This window comes from Varanus komodoensis, unplaced genomic scaffold, assembly GCF_004798865.1.
Source record: "Varanus komodoensis strain SLA01 unplaced genomic scaffold, ASM479886v1 scaffold189, whole genome shotgun sequence".
Classification (NCBI taxonomy): domain Eukaryota; kingdom Metazoa; phylum Chordata; class Lepidosauria; order Squamata; family Varanidae; genus Varanus; species Varanus komodoensis.
The window spans coordinates 147,880-171,271 of record NW_025335545.1 but is presented as its reverse complement, the minus strand read 5'-3'; the positions used below and the strand labels follow the sequence as shown (position 1 = coordinate 171,271).

At 60.5% G+C, this 23,392-nt stretch overlaps 2 protein-coding genes across 2 annotated transcripts; one reads left to right on the top strand and one right to left on the bottom strand.

Annotated features, from left to right (window-relative positions):
• The first annotated feature begins 374 nt into the window (after positions 1–374).
• Positions 375–11,583, top strand: PPP2R5B (protein phosphatase 2 regulatory subunit B'beta). Its single transcript, XM_044426878.1, has 13 exons — positions 375–904; positions 4,705–4,901; positions 5,195–5,296; positions 5,826–5,918; positions 6,202–6,332; positions 6,628–6,687; positions 7,261–7,369; positions 7,793–7,846; positions 8,722–8,772; positions 9,428–9,547; positions 10,007–10,134; positions 10,748–10,849; positions 11,393–11,583. Exons 1-13 carry the CDS (start codon positions 706–708, stop codon positions 11,538–11,540), a joined length of 1,494 nt encoding a protein of 497 aa, XP_044282813.1. The 5' UTR covers positions 375–705; the 3' UTR covers positions 11,541–11,583.
• A 2,134-nt stretch (positions 11,584–13,717) lies between these two features.
• Positions 13,718–20,464, bottom strand: GPHA2 (glycoprotein hormone subunit alpha 2). The gene is made up of 4 exons (XM_044426877.1): positions 20,210–20,464; positions 17,047–17,155; positions 16,140–16,324; positions 13,718–13,819 (listed from the first exon to the last, which is right to left on the bottom strand). Exons 1-4 carry the CDS (start codon positions 20,462–20,464, stop codon positions 13,718–13,720), a joined length of 651 nt encoding a protein of 216 aa, XP_044282812.1.
• Positions 20,465–23,392: the final 2,928 nt, after the last annotated feature.

Sequence of the window (23,392 nt, the reverse complement as noted above, 5' to 3'; positions counted from 1 at the left end):
CGCTCCGCCTCCCGCAACGCAACGCGCCGCTCCCGCCCGGCCGGCTGCGCCCGGGCGCCCGCCGCCGCCGCCGCCGCCGCGAAGGGAGCGCGGCCGGGGGCTCGCCCCGAACAAAAGGCGCCCTTCCCGACCTGTTGCCGCGGGGGCCCAGGTGAGCGCGGCCCGCCCGCATCGCCGCCCGCGGAGGCGCCTGGAGACAGATGGTGGCCCGGCCGCCGCGAGAGGCTGCCGCCAGACGCCCGCACTTCCCCGCGAAGCAGCGGCGAGCGCGCCGGCCGGGCGGGGACGTTTGACGGCCGGCTGGGAGCAGCCCGGCGGCGCCTGTTTTCCGCGGGGCACGCCGCCCCCCATGCTCGCCCCCTCGGCCGGACCTTTCCTGGAGGATCTGCCCGGATTCCGCCTCCGGTGGCACACCTGCGGCCGGAGGGCGCCTTGATGCGGGGCTCACCTGGGGAGGCCCGGTAGGCCAAGCCCCGCTCTGGGCGTGAGGTGCCCGGGCTCGGAGAGCCACCGGTGTCCCAGCGCCCGTGCCGAGGCCTCGCCGCTTGAGAGGAGCCGGACGGCCACACTCGGGCCTCTGCCCTTGTCATGGGGGGGCTGCTGCAGCAACCGACGGGATCGCCAGACGCTGCCCTGGAATACTAGCGGGGCAGGAGGGTTTTTCCGCCCGTGCCACCCGGTTGGGTGGCGAGGCTCGCCACCGACATGGAGACCAAGATCCCTCCGGCCGTGACCCCCACCAGCCCCTCCTCGCCGGGGCTCTCGCCGGTGCCTCCGCCGGACAAGGTGGACGGATTCTCCCGCCGCTCGCTCCGCCGCTCCCAGCAGAGGCGGTCCCACAGTTCCTCCCAGTTCCGCTACCAGAGCAAGCAGCAGGAGCTCACGCCGCTCCCGCTTCTCAAAGGTAAGACCCCTCGCGGGAGGCTCACCTGTCCCCGCTGCCCCGGCGGGTGCGTGTGGCCCGGAAGAGCCGCCGGAGGCCCTGCAGAGGTCCGCTCTCTCGTCCCTGGGCTGGAGCCCCGTGCCCTGCATGGCTGCACCGCCGCTGGCCGCTCCCCGGGGCCTGGGGTCGCCACGCGTGTCTCCGCCTGCGGGAGAGCGGCAGCGCTCGCCGCTGCAGCAAGAGGCCGGGCCAGAGGCACCTGCACGGGAGGCAGGGCGATGGAGCGTGAGCCGAGCGTGAAACTTGCGGCCGTGGCCTTTGTTCCATCCCGCTCGTGCTGGCACGCACAGCCCCTTTCCTTGCGGCCGGGCTGCCTCCAGCGGCCTCCTCGCGGCTCTCGGCGAGAGAGACATGCAGTGGTGTCGCTGAGGAAGAGCGAGCCTGTCTGCGGCCGGCGGCTTTGCCGAGCAGCCGTGCAGCCCTTCCCCCTTTGTGCAGCCATGAGCTCGGGCTTCTCTGCTTGCGGCTGCGGCTCCGGGGCTGGGCAGAGCCTCCTCATTCCCCTGGTGGGCCCAGCTGGGCGGGTGGGTGGCCCTTTTGGGCGCAGGGTCCCGAGCTCAATTCCCAGCATTTCGAACTCGAAAAGAGGCCGTGCTTCAGGAGGCAGGGAGAAGGGTGGCAGGCTGCCGCCGGCGCGGCCAGACAATACGAGGCCAGAGGAGCAAATAGGCTGGCTCCTGGAGAGCCAGTTCTGTTATTCCGGAAGAAGGAGCTCAGCAGGGTGGCGGAGCATCTGCTTTGCACCCCGAAGGTCGCCGGTTCGATCCGCGGCTTCCCTTTCAAAACGATCCAGTGACCTTGGGCAACACTGGCCTGGTGGAGAAGCTGCCTCACCAGGCACAAGGCTCGTGTGGAGGGAGACCGTTGCTCCATCGGGGGTCTGCGTTTGGCCTCGCAGCAGCAGCGCCTTCATGGCCACTGAACCCAATGCTGAGAGAGGGGTGCGTGCCTTTCCGAGGGGCCTGGAAGATGCCCGCCCCAATTTCTGATTTTAGAAGGCAGCCGAGGAGGTGGAGGCATGCTTTGGCCAAAACTGGCACGCGCCACCGGGTGGGGCTGGTGGATTGTGAATAAAAAGATTTTTAAAATAACGCAACTCCTTTCTTCAAACGTCCTCACAGTGACTAACAGAGAAAACGCCAATTGCAGGGCGCACGGCGGTGCCGAGTGAGTCGGCGTGTATTTACAATATGTGTTAAAGCAGATGTTAACCCAGACAGCTGTTTCTGTTAAAAGAGAGCCTCTCCCGACAGGGAAGGGCTGTGGCCCAGCCCGGCCGGTCTCAGCGGGGCTCCACTCCCTTTCCGTCCGTAACCGGAGCGCTGGGCCAGGGCCTGCGGGGCGGCAGGGCAGTCCCCTGAGGCGGCTTTCTGTGCCCCGGCCTGCACGCCCCGCGACCCTCCTCCTGCCGCCGCGCTGAGTGGGGACAGCACAGCGCTCTGCCGCCTGCACCCCCAGTTCGAGCAGCTGCGTCGTGGAGGCCACCCAGGAGCAGGCGGGCTGCCGGCCCGTGCCAGGGTGCGGAAGGGGCTCTCCCGGCTGCCCCGTTGCCAGAGATGGCTTCCCCTTTGGCCGCCGGCTGCTGCATCTGCGCTCAGTCCCAGCCCTGGGCCGGCCCTCCTGCCATGGAAACGTGTCCCGGGGGACCCCTTCTGCCGCCTCCTGTCTCAGGAGATGCGGCGGAGGAGGAGAGGCAGGCGGCGGCATGGCTTGCGCGGGTCTTTCTGCTCGGCCCTTCTGCGGCTGCAGCCTTTGGCTCCTCGTGCCCCAGCCCCACGACGTCCTTCGGAGGCCAGGCCAGATGGGCATTCTGGGCACGGCCATCCTGCCTTCTTTAGTACGGAGAGGGCGGAAAATTCGTTATTTGTTTGCTTGTTTCTTATAAGCCGCCTTTTTTCCTTCCAAGGAACTCGAGGCAGCTCTCTCCCCCGCCCCCCCAGTCTTATCCTCACTACAACGACCCTGTGAGGTAGGCTGGGCTGAGCATCTGCAGCTGCTCCAGTGTCCAGGGCTTGAACTCGGAGCTTCCGCATCCCTAGGCCGCACTCTTAACCACCACACCCCACTGGATTCCCGAATTTGGAAAGGGGCCATGGCCCCTGCCTCCACGCAGAAAGTCCTGGGTCCAGTCCTGAGCATCTGCCAGCAGTGTTGGACAAACTCCTGTGGCTGCCGGCCCGTGTGGACGGTACTGAAGTAAATGGATCTCATGGTCCGACATAAGATAAGGCCACTGCTTGTCCACCCTCAGAGCATTCAGAGTTCAGTGACAGAGTCCCTGATTTGCAGAGGTGAAGACCCGGGTTCCATCCCAAGAAGGACGGGCAGAAACGGACAAACCCTTGCCAGGGCGATGTTGCTGCCGGCCTGTGTTGACCATCCTGGGCTACGAGGACCCAGGTTCCGCCTTACTGGCAACATTCTCTGTCTATTAATAGATCTCGGAGTGACTTGCAGTGGGGTCTCTGACTTCCAATCATCTCAGAAGGGGGAGGCCAAGAAGGTTTTTTCTGATCAATAACAGGAACACAATTAGCCTCCCTTTCCAGAATTGCTCCAGGCTCTGCTTTTTACAGGAGAGGCAGCTGTCCTAACAAAAGACAGAAATTAAGTAGATCTTGGCAAAATGACCCATCTTTACCTGATTGCTTTCATTTTTATACAGTCCAGTAGTGGAAGCTCTCTGGGCACTTCCCAACCACTTAAGACAATTTAAAACCAAAAAATACAGCACAAAAATGTAAATAGCCAAGACTGTGGCATGCCATAAAAGTGAAAGCTAGAGTAAAACAGCCGTGACACCAAGACTGAAAACACAGGACAGAATTTAAAACAGAAACGAGAACTCCCAAAGAATTTCTTGGGAAAGAAGTGCTCACCTGGCACAAGGTAGGTGTCAAGCCTTCCTGTGAGGATCATTCTGGAGTTGAGGAGCCACAGCCAAAAAGACCCTTCTCTCGGTGGCAATCCACGCGACTTCCCTTGGTGGGGGATCCTTCAGGAAGATCACTGAGGAGGATCTGCAGATCCAGAAGTGTGCATTCAGGAGGCTTTAAGCATCAGAAGAAAGTCGGCATTAGCTGAGCTGTCCCAAGGTTTTTCGGGGCCTGAGTCAGAAAAACACACGAGTACATTGTGAAAGGACCAGTTCTGCCTGCTGGGAACATGTTGGAGGAGAAACGCTGGGACCGTGTTGGAGGGGTTGGCATTTTAAAACATCCGAGCCGCTTTGGCGGGGTCTCTTTCCGAGGCACCTCAAGTGCCTCGAATTGTATTTTTATCTTCCTGTGTTACAATTTCTTTTACATGCTCTTCCCTTTAAAATTCCCAGAGCTGTCCACTGTGAGAGCACTGCAACAGTGGAGCCGGCTGCCCGGAGAGGTGGGGGCCCCCCACACTGGAGGCATTCGAGGGGAAACGGGGCGGCCGCCGGAGCGGGGTGCCGCGGCTTGCAGTGCTGCGTTGCGCAGGGGTTGGACTGGATGGCCTTCATGGCCCCTTCCAACGCTATTTCATGATTCTCCCACCTGGCGGCTTCCTGATGGGCAGGAGTGCAATGCCCGTCACCTGGCTTGGTCGGCTGGGGGTAATGGAAGCTGCAGTGCAAAGCATCTTGCGGGGTGGGGTAGAAGGAAAGTCGGGTTGCTTCAGCCGGCTCTTGAGCCCCGCAGATACCCGGGGAGGAGTCCGAGCTGGGGAGGCCCGGCTCGGCTCGGCTCGGCTCGGCAGCTCAGCCCGCGTGGCCCGTTCTCTCCCCGCAGAGGCGCCCGTCTCCGAGCTCCATGACCTCCTGTGCAAGAAGCTGCAGCAGTGCTGCATCCTCTTCGACTTCCTTGACTGCGTGGCCGACCTGAAGGGCAAGGAGATCAAGCGGGCGGCGCTCAACGAGCTGGTGGAGTGCGTGGCCACCAACCGCGGCATCCTCATCGAGCCGCTGTACCCCGAGATCATCAAGATGGTGAGGAGGCCCGGACCAGGGGCCCCCCACGTCCTGGTGCGGGGGCACCCGCAGGCTCTGCCCACTCGAGCCCCCCGGGGCAGAGCGGCACGGCAGGGGGCTCCTCCGTCCTGCCAGCGCGCATCAGCAGTGTGTGACCAGAATGCCCATCATCCCCAAGCCCCCGTGCTGGCTGGGTGTTGTGGTGCACAGCTGCAGGGCTGCCGACCAAGGAAAGCTGTGCCCGAGCCGCAGGGCAGCCCCGGGGATCCGCCCAGCCTTTCTGCCCTGGCTGACGCCGTGCCTCCCCACAGATCTCAGTCAACATTTTCCGGACGCTTCCACCCAGTGAAAACCCCGAGTTTGACCCTGAGGAGGACGAGCCCAACCTGGAGCCATCCTGGCCTCACCTCCAGGTAAGGATCCCCCGTGGGGCACGGATGGCGCGGAAGCCCCTGGCAGCAGGGCTGCAGGAAGTCCCCAGCTCCGCCCTTCGGCGTCCAGATCAGGCCGCTCGCTGGGCAGAAAGGGCTGTGGATGCTTCCCCGGGGCTCTGGGTGAACGCGAGCGGAGGCACCGTGGTTTGTTTCCTCTGCATGCAGGACGCCATTTGCAAAGGCGATGGCTGCTGGGAGCCCTTCACCCCCCTCCAAAAAACCTCTCTTTGTCTGGCCTAGAAAAACTTCAATTTTGGTTGCTCTCAGGCAGGAAATGCACTGACCTTTGCTTATTTAAAATTTTTGGGAAATGCATCGACTGTTTTTCTCTGCATTTGCACCGATTGCTGTAATTATATGCCCCTTTTGTGCGGATTTATGCCCTGTAAGTTGGAGTCCCGAGTGGCGCCCACAGCGGGGGGCCCTTTCCGTCGCTTCCTTGAGCCGGCGGGGGCGGGGGGAACAGTTTGGCGGAAAGGACTTCCAGCTCCCATCTTTTATTTTCCAGCTTGTGTATGAATTTTTCCTCCGGTTCCTTGAAAGCCCGGACTTCCAGCCCACAGTTGCAAAGCGCTACATAGACCAGAAATTCGTACTGCTGGTGAGCGTGTGCACGAGGACACGTTTCGGGGTGGCAGTTCACTATAATAAGTGTGAAATTTAATTTAAAGAGGGGGAGCACCGGCCCCGGGCCTGCCTCGCCGGAGAAGGGTTATAAAATGGGTAACCCACAAGCTCTTCCTGGATACTCCCCAGTTTATGTTTGGGGAGTATCCAGGAACAAGGCCGCATGAGAGCGGAATATCCGGGAAGGCTGGGCGGGAGCGGGCGCTCCGTCATGTTTCGCTGGTGGCCACCTCTCCCCTTCCCTTTGCCCCCCCAAGCTGCTAGACCTCTTTGACAGCGAGGACCCCCGCGAGCGCGAATACCTCAAGACCATCCTGCACCGCGTCTACGGCAAATTCCTGGGCCTGCGCGCCTACATCCGCAAGCAGTGCAACAACATCTTCTTGCGGTGAGAGCTCCCGGCCCGGCCTTGCTTGCCCCACGGGTCATCAGTGGGGCCAGGGGTCACGGGCGTCACGTCCCTCCGTCCGGTGTGCAGCCACCTGTGGGGCACTAGCCGTGGCACATAGTGATGGGGGGGCGCTCGGGCAGGACCGAATCGCTCGGGTCGTCCCCCTTGCCTCCCAGCTGGGCGCCCCACACCGAGGCTCCTTCTGGGGGTTTCTGGGTGAATCGGATGCATGCGCTTTAGCGGTGGGCCTTCCGTGGTGGGCCTCCATCAGCTTCGCTCCCTCTCCCTCCAGGTTTATCTACGAGACAGAACATTTCAACGGCGTGGCAGAGTTACTGGAGATCTTGGGGAGGTATCTACCTGTCCACACCTGTGTGCAGAACCCCTGTTGCTCGAGGGCCACATTCCCTTTCCGGAAGCTCTCCGGGGCCACATTCCCCTGGTGGGCGGGGCCAAAGGCAAAAGGGGTGGGGCTGCAGCAGCACAGGGGCCAGGCCCCCCCAGCTGAAGGCCTGTTTTCCCCTTGTGAGAAACCCGACGCAGCTTCCAGAGCTCCGTTTCCCGTTTTACCCTCACAACAACCCTGTGAGGTAGGCTGGGCTGAGACAGAATGGCTGGCCCAAGGCACTCGGGGGAGCTTTGTGGCCAAGGGGGACTAGAACCCAGATCCCCCAGGTCCTCAGTCCTACGCCCTCCGCTCCCCACTACACAGGCTCTCGGAAAGATGCCCGGCTTCTCCACCACAGCGGTGGCGACACAGCTGCTCCTGCAGGCCGCTGCACGAAACGGGTATCACCAGCTTCGGGGCCATCTCGGCGTCCAGGCTGAGCAGCTCGGGCTTTCGGGACTGTGTCCCCTGCCAGGGACAGTGTCCCAACCTCTCGTCTCCCCCAGCTTTGACCCCTGCTCGCTTTTCCTTGCCTAGCATCATCAACGGCTTTGCCTTGCCTTTGAAGACGGAACACAAGCAGTTCCTCGTCCGGGTGCTCATCCCGCTCCACTCGGTGAAATCGCTCTCCATCTTCCACGCCCAGGTGAGCCGCATCCAGGGCCGTCTACAGCTTGGAATCTGCCCCACCTGGAGTCTTTCCGTCCCTTCTTGCTCACCTGTTTACTTATGTTGAGGGCGTTTCTTATCTCCCAATAGCTGACTCGCTCTTGGCAGTTTGCAAAACTATAAAATACAAAAGCTTAATCAAGCGTTCCATGAAAACATTCAAAAGCTTCAAAATGAATAAAACTCAAATACAAAAAGAAAAGCCATCAGCAGTGCAAGGATTTTAAAACGGAGTCGCGCTTTTTCGAAAAACCGAAAGGCTAAAAGGGGCAAAAGATTGTATGAGCATTACAAAGGGAAAGCATTCCCACAGGCTGGAATTCCAGTCCGGGCTCTGTTGAGTCTGTGAGCGTCTGCCCAAGTGCATGTTCCAGCCCTCTCACCCCCGTCTCTTCTGCAGCTCGCTTACTGCGTTGTCCAGTTCCTGGAGAAAGATGCCACCCTGACGGAGCACGTGAGTGGGGGTTTGCCGAGCGGAGCTGGGCTACTCGTAGGGGAAGGGGGTCCAGGATGCTGGGCATCCCGCTAAGCTTGGCTGGAGCCACAGATGCAGGGAGCCAAGGAGATCACCAGCCGGCCTGGACTGGTTAGGAACCACGGAGCTTGCCAGGTCGGCTTTATAGCCGCGGTTCCCCTTACATCTGGAGAGCAGGGAGGTCGAAGGCATCGAAACAGCTCAAACGATTCTTCCAGCTAGTCCTGTATTGTCAGCCGTGAGTGGCAGCAGCTGCCCAGACAAAGAAGGGTCGTTCCCATCACCCAAGCTTTTAAACTGGAGGCACTGGGCCTTTCTGCGTGCAAAGCGTGCGTTCAGTTGGGAAGCAGTGGTCCCTCCTCTAGGAGGAGCAGCGTGTGTCAGGCTAGCCCAGTATTGCCGGCTCTGACTGGCAGTGGCTCTGTGGGTTTTCCCATCACCTGCTACCTCGAGATCTTGGAGGCTGAACTGGAGACTTCCTGCTCCCGGAGCAAAATTTTTTCCGTGCAACACGGGAAGCTGCTCAAGGCCAGGCCTGGCGATGTCCCTGTTTCGGGCACTGGATCTCCAAGTTGTCGGAAGAGAGAAGGGGCTTCCCGCGTCCCCCAATATCTGGCCGTTGGAAGGTGGAGATGCGGGAGCCAAAGCAACAGCCACAAGCAAACAGTGGGTTTGTCGCTGAGGCACAGGACAGCGGAAGCAGAAACCCTTCCTTTGGGATGGCCGCACTCCAGTTTTGGGATGGGATTTAATGGAGAAGGTTACAAGCCCTTGGCCAACCTGAGCAAGAAGGCTGAGCGGTCCTGGATTGCGTTTTCAACTTTCTCACGTCCCCTCCTCTCCTTCCTGTGCAGGTGATCCGTGGTCTGTTGAAATACTGGCCAAAGACCTGCACCCAGAAGGAGGTACCGCATGCTCATTTCTTACTTGATCGCGTCTGTAAATGGAGACAGTAAATTTTAGAGCTGTCACAATACGTTTTGTCTGTCCTGCAAAATATAATGGTATCTAATTGTGAGTTTTGAAGTTCGCTTGTTCTCCTTGTGCACCGATGGACTTTTGCTTGTCCCGTCTGTGTTGTTGTCGTAATTGTGTTTTATAAACTGCAGCGTGGATATTTTGTGCGAAATGCGCCACTCCTTGCAGATGCCTTACCTCTCTTTGGTTTCGACGGGGCAGGAAAGGATCTTCCGGGTTTGGCTGGAGGTAGAGAAGGACAGGAGATTTAGAGGCTGGGCAAAGATCCGCAGAGCCTTCCCCCAACTTGGTGCTTTCCCCGTTTTTGTGCCGTTTGTCTCCTGTCCAGAAAGCTTGGGATGCTTCCCCCCATGGGTGCATTTCTGGCAGTGGGAGACTTAAGTGACCGAGTGCTGGGATTCCTTGCTTTCTGCTCCTCGCCGCGCTCGGTTTGCCCTGGCCAACTCTGCAAGGTGTTCCCCAGATGCACCCTCAAAATTCTGCTTCCCTGGAGTGGAAGGAAGGGAAAGATCTGCATTGGTTTCCTGCCCTGCCTCCTAATTCCTCCCTCTCCCCCTCTGCCGCCCCCAAAAACCCACCCAGGTGATGTTTCTTGGGGAGATTGAAGAAATCCTCGATGTCATTGAGCCATCGCAGTTTGTGAAAATCCAGGAGCCACTCTTCAGGCAGGTGGCTCGATGCATTGCCAGCCCACACTTCCAGGTACGCTGCTACCTGCCATGGGAGGGGGAGGGTGGGGCAACTGGAGGGGGCAGACCAGGCCCGGGACAACCCCGATCAGAAGCAGCCCCTCCGAGCAGTCCGGGCTTCCTCGGGTGCCCGTCCCGGTCTGCCAGAGCGAGAGGAAGGCCACGGATTCTCCGGCGCTCCCAATGCACCCCTGGCAACCTTCTTCTGTGTCACCTGCAGCAGCCCAACTGGCGTGGTAGAGTGCAGCAGAACATGGAGGCTCAATTCTTGGGGGCACCCCAGATGCTGGGCACACGCGCCAGGATCGTGGGCTCTGGGCTGCTGCAAAGGGGGCGCCGAGCCCAGGGAGCCCGACAGGTTCTCGGCCCCGAACGCGGTGGCGGCCGCACCCCTCGCCGGGCAGCGGGGCTAGGGGCCCGCGGTGGGGAGAGCCTCGCCGCGGCACCCACGCCGGCGCGTTGCACGTTGCAGGTTGCAGAGCGGGCTCTGTACTTCTGGAACAACGAGTACATTCTCAGCCTGGTGGAGGACAACTGCCACGCGGTGCTGCCCACCGTCTTCGGCACGCTCTACCACGTCTCCAAGGAGCACTGGAACCCGTGAGTGTGGGGGGCAAAGGGGGCCCCCGTGGGCGAGCGGCCTGGGCTCGCTCCGGGCCACCAATGAGCCCCGAAGCCAAGCCCCCCGCCTCGAGGGGGGCGGCTGGGGGGCGGGGTCGCAAGCCACCGCGCGGGACTCTGCAGCCGGCCGCGGCCCCTCCGAACGCAGCGGCATCGGCGCGTCAGGGAGCGCGCGCCCCGGAAGGAGCATTTGCAGCCAGTTCTGAAAATAGCCGCCTCCTGGGCCCCCCAATTTCCACCGGACGGGCTTGTGCGAGGGCGAGGGGAGCCAACGTGCCGGAGGCCCTGCCGGACCGTCTCCTCCGCAGACCTCAGTGCCCGGACGGGCGGACGAGGCTAGGGTCCCGGTCCCGGCTTGTGCGGGGGCTGCAGCAGAGGCGGGAAGCGCCGCTTAGGGGGGCACCGGCCCTCTTCTGCCCCACACGGGCAGCCCCACAATCCCACCTTGAGGTCCCTCCTCCCGCTGCACGACCCGGGAGCCGAAGGGACGCCACGTGGGGTCTGGCTGGGCCCACCAGTGGCAAAGGGGCTGCCGCCCCTACTTACGTCGCTCTGGTCTTTCCTCGCCTCCACACGGCACCCGGGGCCGCAGGACCATCGTTTCCCTGGTCTACAACGTCCTCAAGACCTTTATGGAGATGAACGGGAAACTCTTCGACGAGCTGACGGCCTCCTACAAGGTGGAAAAGCAGCAGTAAGTGTCTGCAGCGCCCGTGCGGGGTGACGGTGAGGGCCTTGGAGAGGTGGCTCTCGGCCCAGCCTGCCTTGCAGGGTTGTTGTGAGGATGCCCTGCAGCTAAGGCAGGGCCCTGGCTCCTCGCAAGAGAAAAACGGGGCGGGGGGGGGCAGAAATGCAGAGCGAGGGTAATGATGACGACTGTGAAATGGAGAGTGGAAAGGAGGCGGCCTGAGTCATGCGCTTGGACTGAAGGATTTCCGTCCACTCATCCGAGTCCTCCAGGCTCGCCTCGCACTTGAAATGCACGTTGGCTGGAATCCTCCAGCTTTAGGATCCTTCAGATGCTGCTCGGGGGAGGGCGGCTCTGAAAGCAGGTTGGGAGCAAAGGGGCAGTGGGGAAGGGGGGAGCATGGCCCCCCCCCAGAGCGACCCCCTTGACGCGTTGGGGCTGCCGGTCTTCCCAGGGCCTTTGGGACGGGGCTTCCAGGCGTCCCCCCGGTGCCCGAGGGGGCCAGCCCGGGTTGTGGTCCTTGAGCTCCCCCCTCCTCCCCCCCCCCAGGGAACTGAAGAAGGAGAAGGAGCGGCAGGAACTGTGGAAGCAGCTGGACGAGCTGCGGCTGCGCAAGCTGCAGGGCCTGGAGGAGGCGAAGATGAACCGGCTCAACCTGCAGAACAGCCTGGCCGTGCAGAGCGGGGGGGCCAGCTAGGAGTCCCCCCGGAGCCCCCGCCGGGCCCGGGAGCAGCACGCTGGCTGCCCCCCCGCCCAGCCCAGCCCAGCCCGTGCCACGCAGGCCCGGGGTGGGGTCTGGCCGCAGGCAGCGCCTCCCAGGGGAGCCCAGGCGCTTGTGGGGGGGCAGAGCCGGTGAGACAAGCAATAGGGCCTCTCACTCCACAGCTGCTCCGGGGGGGGGGGGCCCTGGGCCGAGTGGGGGCCGGAGGGAGGGGCTTTCTGCCCGCCCGGGGGGACGGCTGCCGCCATTTCCGCTCAGCCTTCGGGGGCTTGTGCTCCGAGAGATCCCCCCGTTTGTGGGTCTGGGTTGTGAGACGTTTGAGCTTGGACGGATGGGGCTCACAGGGGGGCGCACAGAGACATGCCCAGGCCCACTTTGCTTCAGCCCCCCCAGCCCCCGAGGAGCGAGGGGTCAGTCCAGCGCAGGCCCCGTCCCCCCGTGCCCCCCCAACCGAAATTCGGGGCAGCCGGAGGGGAAAGAGTGCCCGAGGCACTGCACTTTAGACGGACCGCGAGTTGTACAGGGAGAGATGGGGTTCCTCCGGTGGACTCCAGCGCTGGAGAGGCGGCACGTGGGGCAGAGGCAGGCCTTGCGGGCGGCTGGGGGGCAGGATGATCCGGGGGAAGCGGCCAGGCACGTGCCGCCCCGCTGCAGCTTGCTCTGGTCCAGCCCTCCTCCCGGGTCACGCGTCCCTCGGCCCTTCCCGGGGGGACTTCAGGGGGCCCCAGATTCCCGAAACCCTGGGGGGCTGTCGTGGGGGGGCTTCTCCAGCCAAGCGTCTCTCCAGGGACCGCAGGCCCCGTCGCCCCCTCGGTTTCCTCTTTCATATCTTCTTCACCAAAGGCTTGGTGTGTGTTTATATTTTTTCGGGGAGGGGGTGGTGGCTGCGGCTCCCCCGCTGCCCCGCCGTCTTCTAGGCATGATGACCTCAAACCATGATCTGTATCGAATAGTCACGGGGTGCTGGTTTTCGGGGAGGGGGCTGCGTGCATTGCAGCTTCAGTTTATAGCAGACACGGTAGTCATCGGGGGCGGCCTGTCCAGAGCGGCTTCCCCGCCTGGGGCTCTGCGGATGCACTGGAGCGTGTCTCCCCTCATCCCCAGCTCGGCTGGGGATGCTGGGACCAGTACTCCAGCGCATGCAGGAGGCGCGGGTCTGGAGACGGCTGTTGCCCCTTCCTAGATGCCGCACGGGTGTAGTTTCCACAGGAGGCACGCAGGTGGGATGGGGGGGCGGGGGGAGATGCTGCAGGAGAGAGCTATTTTATTGGGGGGGGCAATTTATTTATTAAAAGTTTCGCTACTGTGAACCCGCCCCCTGCCCTGTGTTCCTTTTGCTGGACGAAGTCTGTATTCAATAAAGAGAAACTTTCATGTCACGGCCGATTTGGTGTCCAATCAGTGGCTTGGGGTACGGGGGGGCAGGGGGTGGGGGGACATCTCTTGCACAAGCTGCCACTGCCATCCTGATCAGCTAAGACCCCCGCCCGCCGGTACCTCCTCGGAGTTTCAGACTTTATTTCTCATCAGCCACAGTCCCTAGAATGGCCGCTGCTGGGAGTTGTAGTCCAAAACATCCAGACAGCCCCAGAGCGGGGAAGGATGCTGTATCCCACCCTAGCTGAAAAAGAAAAAAAAAAAAGATTCTTCCAATGTGGAGTTTTGCATCTTAAATTCACCGAAACCGTGGCATGAACTTGAGTTAGGAATAAGATGCTTACATTTTCTGTCTTGCTGCTTAAATGCATTTATTTTTGAGCACCCACCGTACCGCTGCAGAAGAGGAGACGCCTATAAAATCGATAATAAAATAAACTGCTGTCCTATTCTTACTGCCTTCTGGCAGTTTCGCCTGTGAATAAAGAGCGGCACCAGCCTCGAACGTGGACGGATGTTCTCGCAGGACGGAAAAGGGCTCTCCAGACCGCAGGGCCAGCCCGGTTTCTTGGCAGCCAGGGTCTGGACTGCGTCAGCTGTGCCAAGATAGAGCTGCTGAGGAATGATGGGAGATGTGATCCAACCCACCTGGAGGGTGGGGGAAATTGGCCTGGGGCCTTGGATTCATCGTGCCCCACCGAGGATGGGGCGAGGCAGGGAAGCACCCGGCAAGGATTACTGGAAAGGCGGCGGGCGGGAGAGGAGGGCTGGCGGCCCTAGTATCTGGAAAGGCGGCACATGTCGCACCGGCAAGCCTTGGCGGTGAACAGCTCCAGGGCCGCGCGTGGGCCGGCTCCGCAGGGCAGCCGCACCTTGACCTGGAGGACAGAGGAGCACAAGGCCGCCCTGAGCTTCGCGGAAGTGCTCCAGCTCTGGAGCTCCTGCGGGTGCGTCCAGATGGGCCTCCCTGCTGGGCCAGCCTGGTGGGGCCCTGCCCAGGGCCCAGCAGCCCCCCCCCCCCAAGGTGCTGGGCAGGGGAAGCACGGAAGCCGGACACGGGGCCGGTCCCCCCAGGCCCAGGGCGGCCATTGCCGTGAGCGCCGGAGGAGCTGTCCGTGGTGCTGCGCGGCAGCGAGCGGATTTGGGCGCAGGGGTTCAGCCCGATGGGGAGCACTGATGGAGCTCGGAGCCACCGCTGCATGGGGCCAGAAGCCCCCCGCCCAAGGCCCCCCAACCCAGCGGCAGCCCCGGCCTCTGGGCAGGGAGGGCCCCCAGCGGGGCCACCTCGTCCCTCACAGGCCTCTCGCTTCGGCCCGTCTCTCTCTGCACGCAGGTCGAACATCCCGCAACTCCTGAGCCCCGAGGGCTGCCTTTCTCCCCGCACTCAGCCCCATGGCAATGAGGCCGCCTTGCCTGGGGGGAAGGGCACTGTGGGGCAAAGAGGCCGGAGCAAGCCGAATGGTGCAGAGAAGGGCAGTTCTGGTTGGGGGGCCCAGTGGCCAGGTGGACCCCGGGCAGGTGCCCGGCTGTGCCGAGCTGTGGCGCCCACCTCTGTGTACAAGCCTCAGATCCGGGGCCTGATGTCTGAAGATGCGGACTCAGTCTGGCAACTGGGAAGTTCGAGCTGTGACCAAACTCAAAACGGAGCCTCTGCTCTTTGTGCAAAGCGCTTGTTCGACTTTCCCATGTCGCAGGGGGTGGGGGGAGAGGGGGAGGAGTCTCCTGCCTCGAGGCTCCGGTACTCCTTTGTTACCTTGTCCCCACACCTGCGCTTGCCCTTGAGGGACGGCTTCCAACCCCCCCCCCGCCCCGTCCCCCCCCCCCCGTTCCACTCCTTTGGAAAATGCTCCGAAGACTCCAAAGATCACCTCGCATCCCCCCCCCTTCCCTCCAGTCCTGGACCTGCCTGACCAGCCCTGCTGCTGAAATATTTAATATGCTGCTCTTAAATTTAAAACTGCAAATCATTAATATTGCAAAAGTGGCTTTTGATATAAATGAAATGAAAGTATTAAAAAGAATAACAAAATGTTTAATCAGATCCAAGCTGGAGGAAGACATCTTAGATCTGATTTCCCTCTGCATGGAAAAGCTGAACCGAGAAGGTGGGGACTGAAGCCGAGGCCAGCCTCACGCAGGAGGAGCGCTCTGCCTGGAGCCAGCCTCCCCGGCCTGCTGCCACGGCGAGGGTACCAGGCCGGGGCCTGGGGGCTCGGGTTCCGGGCCCCACCTGGCCATGAAGCTGGCCGGGGGGATTTCAGACTAAGTCCTTCACCGAAGCCTCACCGGACTTTTAAGTGCACAAAAATGCCCCCCACCTAAAGAGCCGCCCACTTGGAGTGAGGCCTTCTAATCGAGCAGAAGCCGGATCGGGGAGGGACGGGGACGGGCCAGCACTAGGGCCCCCCTGGCACAGCAGGGCTCAGTCTTTTGCGGGGCGACTTTTCAGAGAAGCGGTGAGCCTGGGAGGGGGTTCCCCCTGCTCTCCCACTTCTGCATCTTTCCTCTGCATCTCCTGCTCTGCTCTGCTCCCTGCCTCATCTCCAGGTGAGATCGGGCAGGTGGGCACCTGCGGTGGTGGCAGGACGATCGCTGGGTCCCCCCACCCGGAGCCACCATTCCCCCCCCCCCATCTTTCCACAGCTGGCCAAAGCCTTTCCCTTTGAGCTCTTTCTGAATTACAGCGCCTCTTTCTGAGACAGGCTTGCAAGAGGCCGCCCCAGGCGCACCCGTTTTTCATTTTCGCAACTAAATCATTCTACAGTTTCGTTGTGGGATGGGGCGTGCAGTTCTTGCCTTGACGGAAAAGCAGGATCGCTGGGAAAGTTCCAACAAACTCTACTCTCCAAGGAGCGTGTCTTGCATGCTCCCCGTTGCCCTTTCAAGACCAAACTGCTTTGGACCTAAGCAGCAAGCAAGACAGTTGCAGGAAAAATTGATTCCCCCTGCTCCTGTAAGGACCGCGACTTAGCAATCCGTCGTGAACCTCCCAGAGAGCTTTGGCTGTTGGGCAGTATAGAAATTAAGATATAGATCGATGCGTTTAAGCTCTGTCTGTGGGGGCTGCGAGGGACGGAGGGCGTCCAGGTCCCCATGGATCCCAAACCGGTGTGGGGGCTGCCTCCCTGCAAACCCAGCCCCGCCACATCACTGGGAATAGCCCCGCAGTTCCAGAATTCCCTGCCCCGGCCCCCTCACCTTCTGCATTTTGCTGATGGTGCAGCACTGGGACACCGAGGTGATGTTGTGCTTGAAGCCGCTGGCCAGCAGGACGGAGTACTTGGAGGGAAAGGCGCTCGACTCGCAGTAGCCCACGCAGGCTTGCACTGTGCGGGTGCTGCAGCAGCTTCCTCTGCTGTCACTCTTAATGGTTACGTTGAAAGCTGGCGGGGGAAGGAGGCCAGGCTGAGATGCCCGGGAGCCACACGAGGCAGGGCGTGCCGCTGAGGGGCCCCTGGGCCATCACGCTTCTGACCGCCCCGCGGGCCCCGTTCACCGGCCAAAAGCTTCGCGGGGCCAAAGAGCCACTGCCACCCTCCCACGGGGCTCTCCCAGGATGCAGGTGACAGGTGAGGCGCACCCAGGACTTCTTCCTACTCCCATCAGGAGTGGGTCACGAATGGGTCTCCCGCTCAAGACCGAGCCGCTTTGCACTGGACTAGGGGAATGGTGGATCGGGGCAGGACGGATGTCCGGCTTCCGCTTCTTTGCCATCCAAAATGTGTCAAGGGGTAAAGGGTAAGAGGGCAACACCGGGGCTTCGGATCGGAGCAAAACGCCCCCCGATTTCCTGCACTCGCAGCCCTGCTCCCTTCGCACAAAGCCCTGCGAATTGGATGGGCCAAACGCTGCCCGGGACAACCCCCCCCCCCCGGAGGGTGCAAAGGGCTGGCCCCGGGCTCCTGGGCCTGACATGCAGGGCTGTGGGCTTCCTGCTGAGGAAGGGGGTGCGGTGCGGGCAAGTGCGCACGGGCCCCTCGAGAGTTTGGGGAGGGCGTGTGGACTCGGCATGCCCAGTGGCAAAGCTGGAATGTGGCCCCGGGGGGCAGCTCCTCCCTCCCCTTGCCCCCGCGTCGGCTTCCTCCCCGCAGCGCAGGGGACTCACGGTGCAGGTGGCAACCCAGTCTGGCGGCTTCATAGCCCCAGCCTCCTGTGGCCAGCAGGAGGGAGAGAACGGCAGCACAAGGGAGTGGTGCCATCACTGCTGGGGGTCTCTGAAAGACACGAGCGCAGTGTCAGCTGATCCTCATGCACAAGCAAAAAGCGACAAAGCCAGAGAGCATCACATAGTGGTTAGAGCATGGGACTGGAAACCGTGGCCAAAGCTCACTCCGTCACAGGGCCAGCCAACGGTTCTCGGGCCAGCCTACCTTGCAGGGTTGTTGTAGCTCTGGGGGGAACCAGATTCTGCCACAAGTTCCCCGGAAGGGCAGTGGGGTGGAAATGTGGCGGTTGGGTGTGGGGGCTGAGCTTTCCCCCAAGCACCTCCTGGTGGGACTGGGAAAGGCCCAAACCCCAGGGGAGCTGCAGCTGCCGGTCCGTGCGGGCCGTCCTGGGCCGGGTGGGCCAGGTCTGGACGCCAGTGCAGGCGGATCCCTGTGCTCCCAGTTTCGTCCTGGGGAGCTGATGTTTCCATGGAGCCATCCTTCTTCTGCATCAGCTCGAGGGAGCTTCCCCCTCCTGGACCACCAAGGAGTGGGAAGGCATCAGAAGAGCAAGCTATCTGGGGAGGGGGCAGCACGAGGAGGGGCCTGAAGTCTGGGCCAGGTCTCTCTGGGAGCTTCCAAGAGTGGCCTGGACGGGGCAGGGGAGCAGGTCCCTGACCCTGAATACAGCCCCATTCCTTCCGCAGCGGCTGGGAGTTGCAGCGTGGGGAAATTTTTCTCTGCTCAGAGCAGTCGCCTTTGTCTGACTATGAGAACGCTGATCCCATCTCTCCCCCGAACAGTCTCGCCAATATTGCTTCTCAAAAAAGCTCCCCTTTTGGGCTCCCCAAGGGCTGCAACAAACTGGTGGCTCGCGAAACCTCCAGGTTTCTTTCGCTTCCATCTCTTCAGGGTATGGCAGCCAGAAGCGCTGGCAAAGTTTGCGGCTTCCTCTCTCCTGCAACTTTCCTACAATACTTGGTTACTGTTTGCAGGTGGGCTGCACAGACGCCCCTTTGCACGTCGGCTCCCCTGCTCGATCCTATTTATTTGCTACACGGTTCCGCAGGCCGGGCGCTTTTCGGGGCTTGTCCCTACTGCGTTGCTCCGGGTGTGAGGACAGGTTTCCCCAAGGCCCCCCCCCCCCCCCGTGCTGAAGGTCAGCCTGGGTCACCACGCCCCCTGTGACCCTTCCAAGTGAGCAAACTGCTCTGCACCTGAAGGAGCTCCTCGAACCCGGCCGTGAAGCTGGGAATGCCGCACCGCTGGGGCGCCCCTGGACTTACCCACACTTGACGGGACTCAGGCACCCGAACCTCTGCTGGAGTGGTGTGGCTCTTCTCCTCCACTCCCGGGGGTATTTCTAGGCCCACGGCGCTGCCTCCTCTCACTTGGGTCCAGCCCCCTGCGGCTGGCTGGCATTTTCCCCATTTCCCCACCCACTTCTTAGCGAGGAGAGAGAAATTCTCATCTGCCCTTCCTGCTTCAGCAATACTTCATCCCTGCTTGGAAGCCCCCACAATTTGGAACGAGGAAAACGCCCCTTCCTTTAAGACAGAAAATGCAAGGAACAATGGCAGGTGTTGGAGACGCCCGAGAAGAAAATTTTAGGACTGAAACCTTTGCTTTGGCCTATTATTTTCATTAACCCTACACTGCTCAGAACGCACCTGGGAGAGAATCGGACGGACAGGAATGGCAGCAACTTCTCAGTTAGCCAAGCCCACCAAACACACGGAGCAGCGAGGAAAACAAACAGTGAACTTCCACAGAAACCGCGTTTTGGTACCTGTTCCTGAAAATATCTGCATTTTGGGAAATACTTCACAAAGGCAAACTCCGAGTGAGCGAAACCGACCGTTTTCCCCAGTTGCACCTAAAAGGACAATTCAAAGAACCACAACACTTCCACTAAACCACATTTCTGTTCCATGAAATTGTTCGCTGTCTGGAAAAGAATCCACAGTTTTTCAGTGCAGCCAGACTGAGGCCTGCTGTCTCACTTGACTGTACGAAGAGGCAGGATAAGCCACAACGCCTCCGCAAACCCTGGCAACCCGCCCCTACTCTGATGACCCTACCAGAGAATGCTACTCGTACGAGGGTCCATCTTATCCATCGGGGTGACATGTCGCACTGCCTGAGCCCAGTCAACAACCATGCTGCTCAGTCCAGACGAAACAGCAAACCATGATAGTTTATTGTGTCATGTGAACCCATGCTCGCAGAGATCATGGGCCGGATCATGGCTTGTCATTAAGCCATGGGTTATATCATTGTGGCAGAGCACTCTATGCCCGTATTGGCCTTATCAGCCACCTGCGGAGACACCATGGGCAACTCACAACCCGTTAGATGTCAAGGTCCTCATCGAAAACAATGGACGAACGTTGTCGTCATAGCATTGTCCAAACCCAGGTGAGAGAACAAAGCATGGAGAACAAACCGCAGCTCACAACCCGCTGACAAACCATGGCTTCTCTTCACGGGTTGTTTGTGGTTCCGCCGACTAGCCACCCTGAACCAGCTGTGACTTCAGTTTTTTGAGATAACTGTGGAAAGTTCAGGGAAAAATCACAGCTCTTTGGAGACAAACTTTCGCTTACATGCCCCTCAAAGCAGCAAGATGCACAACAGAGGATTCTGGGCCTTGGCTTGTGGAAGCTTGCTAAAATCTGATAGGCATTTGGCTTTCTTTGTAACAAAACATGATCCTACTTGTCTCCGAAGGTGCAGCACAAGAGTTGCCATAAGAAATATGCAAAATACAAGGAAATGTTCTGTCAGACCATTTAAGAAGACAATCCCATCAGAGAATTTTGGTCTGTGATGGTGGGGGTGGGACAGGAGCTTCCTTGCCCCACGAGGGACACACTGGGGTATTTCAGCTAGACATGTCTTGGTTGGAAAAAAATTAGCCCGCCTGTGAGGCCAGAATGAAGCTGAAATTCTGTCAGCTGTGCGCCCCACTGGGGGTCTCACTGGAGCAAGGCTGACGAACCTCTCCGGAGGGCTAAATTCCATTTCGGAGAACCTCTTGAGGGCCGGGAACAGCGCTGGGAGAGATCAACGAACGGCAAAAGGCACAGGAGAAAATACTGTGGCCGAGTGTTGCTCGCTCACCTGGAACGAGGCTTGCCATGTTTCGTGGGAATCACAGCGAGAGGGTGCCATTGTCGGGTGCTGCCCGACGGTACGTGATCTTTCGGGGAAGCACTGCGGCCCGTTGGTGGTCAGGAGAAGGGGCCGGGGCAGGTTGCAGGATCTCGGGGGAGCCCCCAGGTAGCTGGGTCTGACCCGTGGACCTGCTCTGCCCCGCTCCAGGCAGGCAGCGATTCTCCTTGGAGGGTGCTTGAGGACCAGCCAAGCCCGGAGCATCCCGTATTCGCCAGCAGGCAGACAGCTTGGCGGACGATGCTCGTGCCAAGCAATCCGACCCGCTTCGGGCTCTTAAGAGCCTTAAGTGGGCAATTATGTTGCTTCTGCAGTCGGCCTTCCAAACGGCCCTTTCTCCAGTTGGCATGGAGGTTACTCGGGGACACGGCCCTCCCCGCCTCCCCCAGGTACGGCTGCACCGCTCCAGCGGCCAGGGCTTTCCCCACATTCTGGCATGAGAGAAACTGGGCCCCCCGGCATGGAGCGTGGCACACCGGCCCATGGGGGGTCTGTGCTGGCAGCCCCCTTCTCCCCTCCTGGCCTGGCTCGCGGGCGTCTCTGCATGCCTGCTTTTTTCCGGCTGAGTGGCAGGACACAGAGGCCTTTGTCTGCCAACGGCTGCTGGGTTGGGCGCCCGTTTCCCACTGCACCTTGAGATGGGGAGACAAACCACAGATAGTTCAGCGGGTTGACACACCCCTAATGAGGCCACTGAGTCAGAAGGGGCTGTGGGCGTCAAATCCGCCAGCTCCGACATGCCTTCGGGGACACGAGGCTGGTCCGCGCTTGGGAAAACCTGCGCCGAAGGCTTCTCTCTTGCAGCCCGGCACCCGGGCCTCCTGGGGTGGGAGCTGCTCTCAAGGGAGCAGCCCTGCAGCCATTGCAGAGTTCAGACAATGCATTCGCACAAAAAGAGGACTGGGCAATTCGAGGAGGAAAAGGCTATCCAAGGCTACTAGTCCTCATGGCCACAGGCGACCTCCAGGACCAGAGGCAAGGGGTCTGTGCGCACCAGTTGCAGTGTGACCCAAGCACTGAGCTTGAACTGGTCCAGCACGGAGCGCCTGTTGCTCCCGTGCAACCCGCAAAAACCAGCTCGTGTGCACGGACGCAAATACAGACATTGCTCTCTTCACTGAAATACAAAGGAAGCCTGGCTGGGGGGTGGAAGGACTTGCCCGTTGCCCAGCTAGCTAGATGCGCCCTGTGAATATCAGCCATTTAGGAGTCTTAGTATCACGCTGGAATTGGACAGGGGACTTCAACCCCCAGCATTCTCGATCCTTGCCCTGCTGGCAGGGGCTTCTGGGAGCTGGAATCCACAACATTTGGAGAGCTACCTTCAGGAAACCCTTGAACAGTGACCCTCTTCTGGCATTTCTTCGAAAGACGGTGTAAAAAAAAAGACACTCGGCTATTCTCTGCTGTAGGCATGGGCCCCCCTTTAAATAAGGAAATAAGCATTTTGCCCGAGTTTGAGGGCACACGGTGTACTTCTGTGCACGGCACACATCCACCCCCAGGGGCCAAGAGAAGTTCCTGGAAGCGATAATGCAAGATAAGCTCTCGCTGTCGGTATTTCATGGGGCGATCGAGAAGACGCAGCTGTCTTCGATTTTCTTTGGTCTGCTCAGGGGAGAGAGAACCGGCTGGCAAGCAAAGCAAAGCCCCTTCAGAGACGTTCACCCAGAGACCGGCCCTTCTTGCAGCTGTGCCTGCGCTGCGGATTTTCGCCCTGCATAGGCTGAGTTTTTCCTAGCTGGTGCACGGCCTTTTATCCCAATCTCTGGTTTTACTACACAGAACTTTTGTCTGGAGTGGGGAATGCTTGGGAAGGCCCAGTCTTAAAACATGGCACACCAGTGCAGTAAAGAGTAAATCAAAATCCATCTCAGCAGCCTGGGAAAGTTTCTAATTTCTGGATATCCTCAATGTGTTGCTTAGGGGAATTGACCCGAGAGTTCCCTTCCGCCTTGCGGGCCAAGCGTTGCTTTCTCCCGGGGATGCCACACGTCAGCATATTTCCTTGACTGATGGTTGAAAAAGGGGCCTGATCTTAATGTTTTTTCTTGCTTTTCCTATTAGTGCCTGAACGGCTCCCCATTTCAGGATGTCTCCGGGAACTGGGGATGCTCCTGGGGACTCTTCTCTCAACCCAGTGGGGCCTGGATTAAAGCCATTTCTGTAACTCCTAGAAAAAGTGGAAGGCCCAGGCCCGGGAAAAAATCAGAGTTGGGGGGAGATGTTTTCACCAAGGGAGTCTGAAAGCCTGAACAAACCCAAACCCTCTGCTGATGGAGAAAGCGCCGTGTTTGGGCTTGCCCCAAGAATGAGCTCTCTGCACGCTTGCGGAGGGAGAAATGATCTAAGCTAGGAACAAAGATTAGGTGGGATTCCAGAGAAAAAGAGCAGAGGATTTCTTCCAAGCCCTGATGGCGTGTTTTTTCCGCACCGAGGCTAAAAGAGGAGACCGCAAATGGAAACACCTTCAAAGGATCACGCAAAGCGGGGAAAAGTTTCTGGGTGCAGCGCAGTCCAAGGAGCTGTGGCCGGACTTGGTGGGCCGCGATCGAGGGCCTTCCCTCCTTCCAGGCACCACCGCCAGCCTGGGGCACTCTGTGCCCTTCCTTACTTGGGCTGCCCTTACAAATCCCCCCACCCAGGTGCCACGGTGGGGGTGCCCAAGGGGGGTGGTTGCAGGTGGGCCAAGGGGCTTGCTTGGGAAGGCGCGGAAGAGGTCCTAAAAGGAAGGGAATCTGCCAGGCTCCCTGTCCCTTAACAACACAACTAGTGACATCAGCAACGCGAATGCCCGGTCCCAGCAGCCCGCCTGCAGCACGTGAGCCAGCCTGGGTGCCGGCAGGACACCTGCGCCCCTGGGCCTCTCGTGTGCCCCCACCCCAGGCACAGAGGCCTGGACATTGCCCCGGAGCCCCGCCTGGGCTTCACCAGGCTCACAGATCCCTCCCCCGCCCCACGTTCACGGCCCGGAGGCACTTTCTGTGCCCGCCGAGGGGGCTACGGAAGCGGCGCTGTGCCAGCCAGCCAGCCTCAGGCGGGATCAGGGCATTTATTCTCCGGGCCCCGTCCCGCCAGGCACCCGCGTTCCCGCACGCCGTGCCGCTGGCTAGGCCTCGTCATGGATGGTGT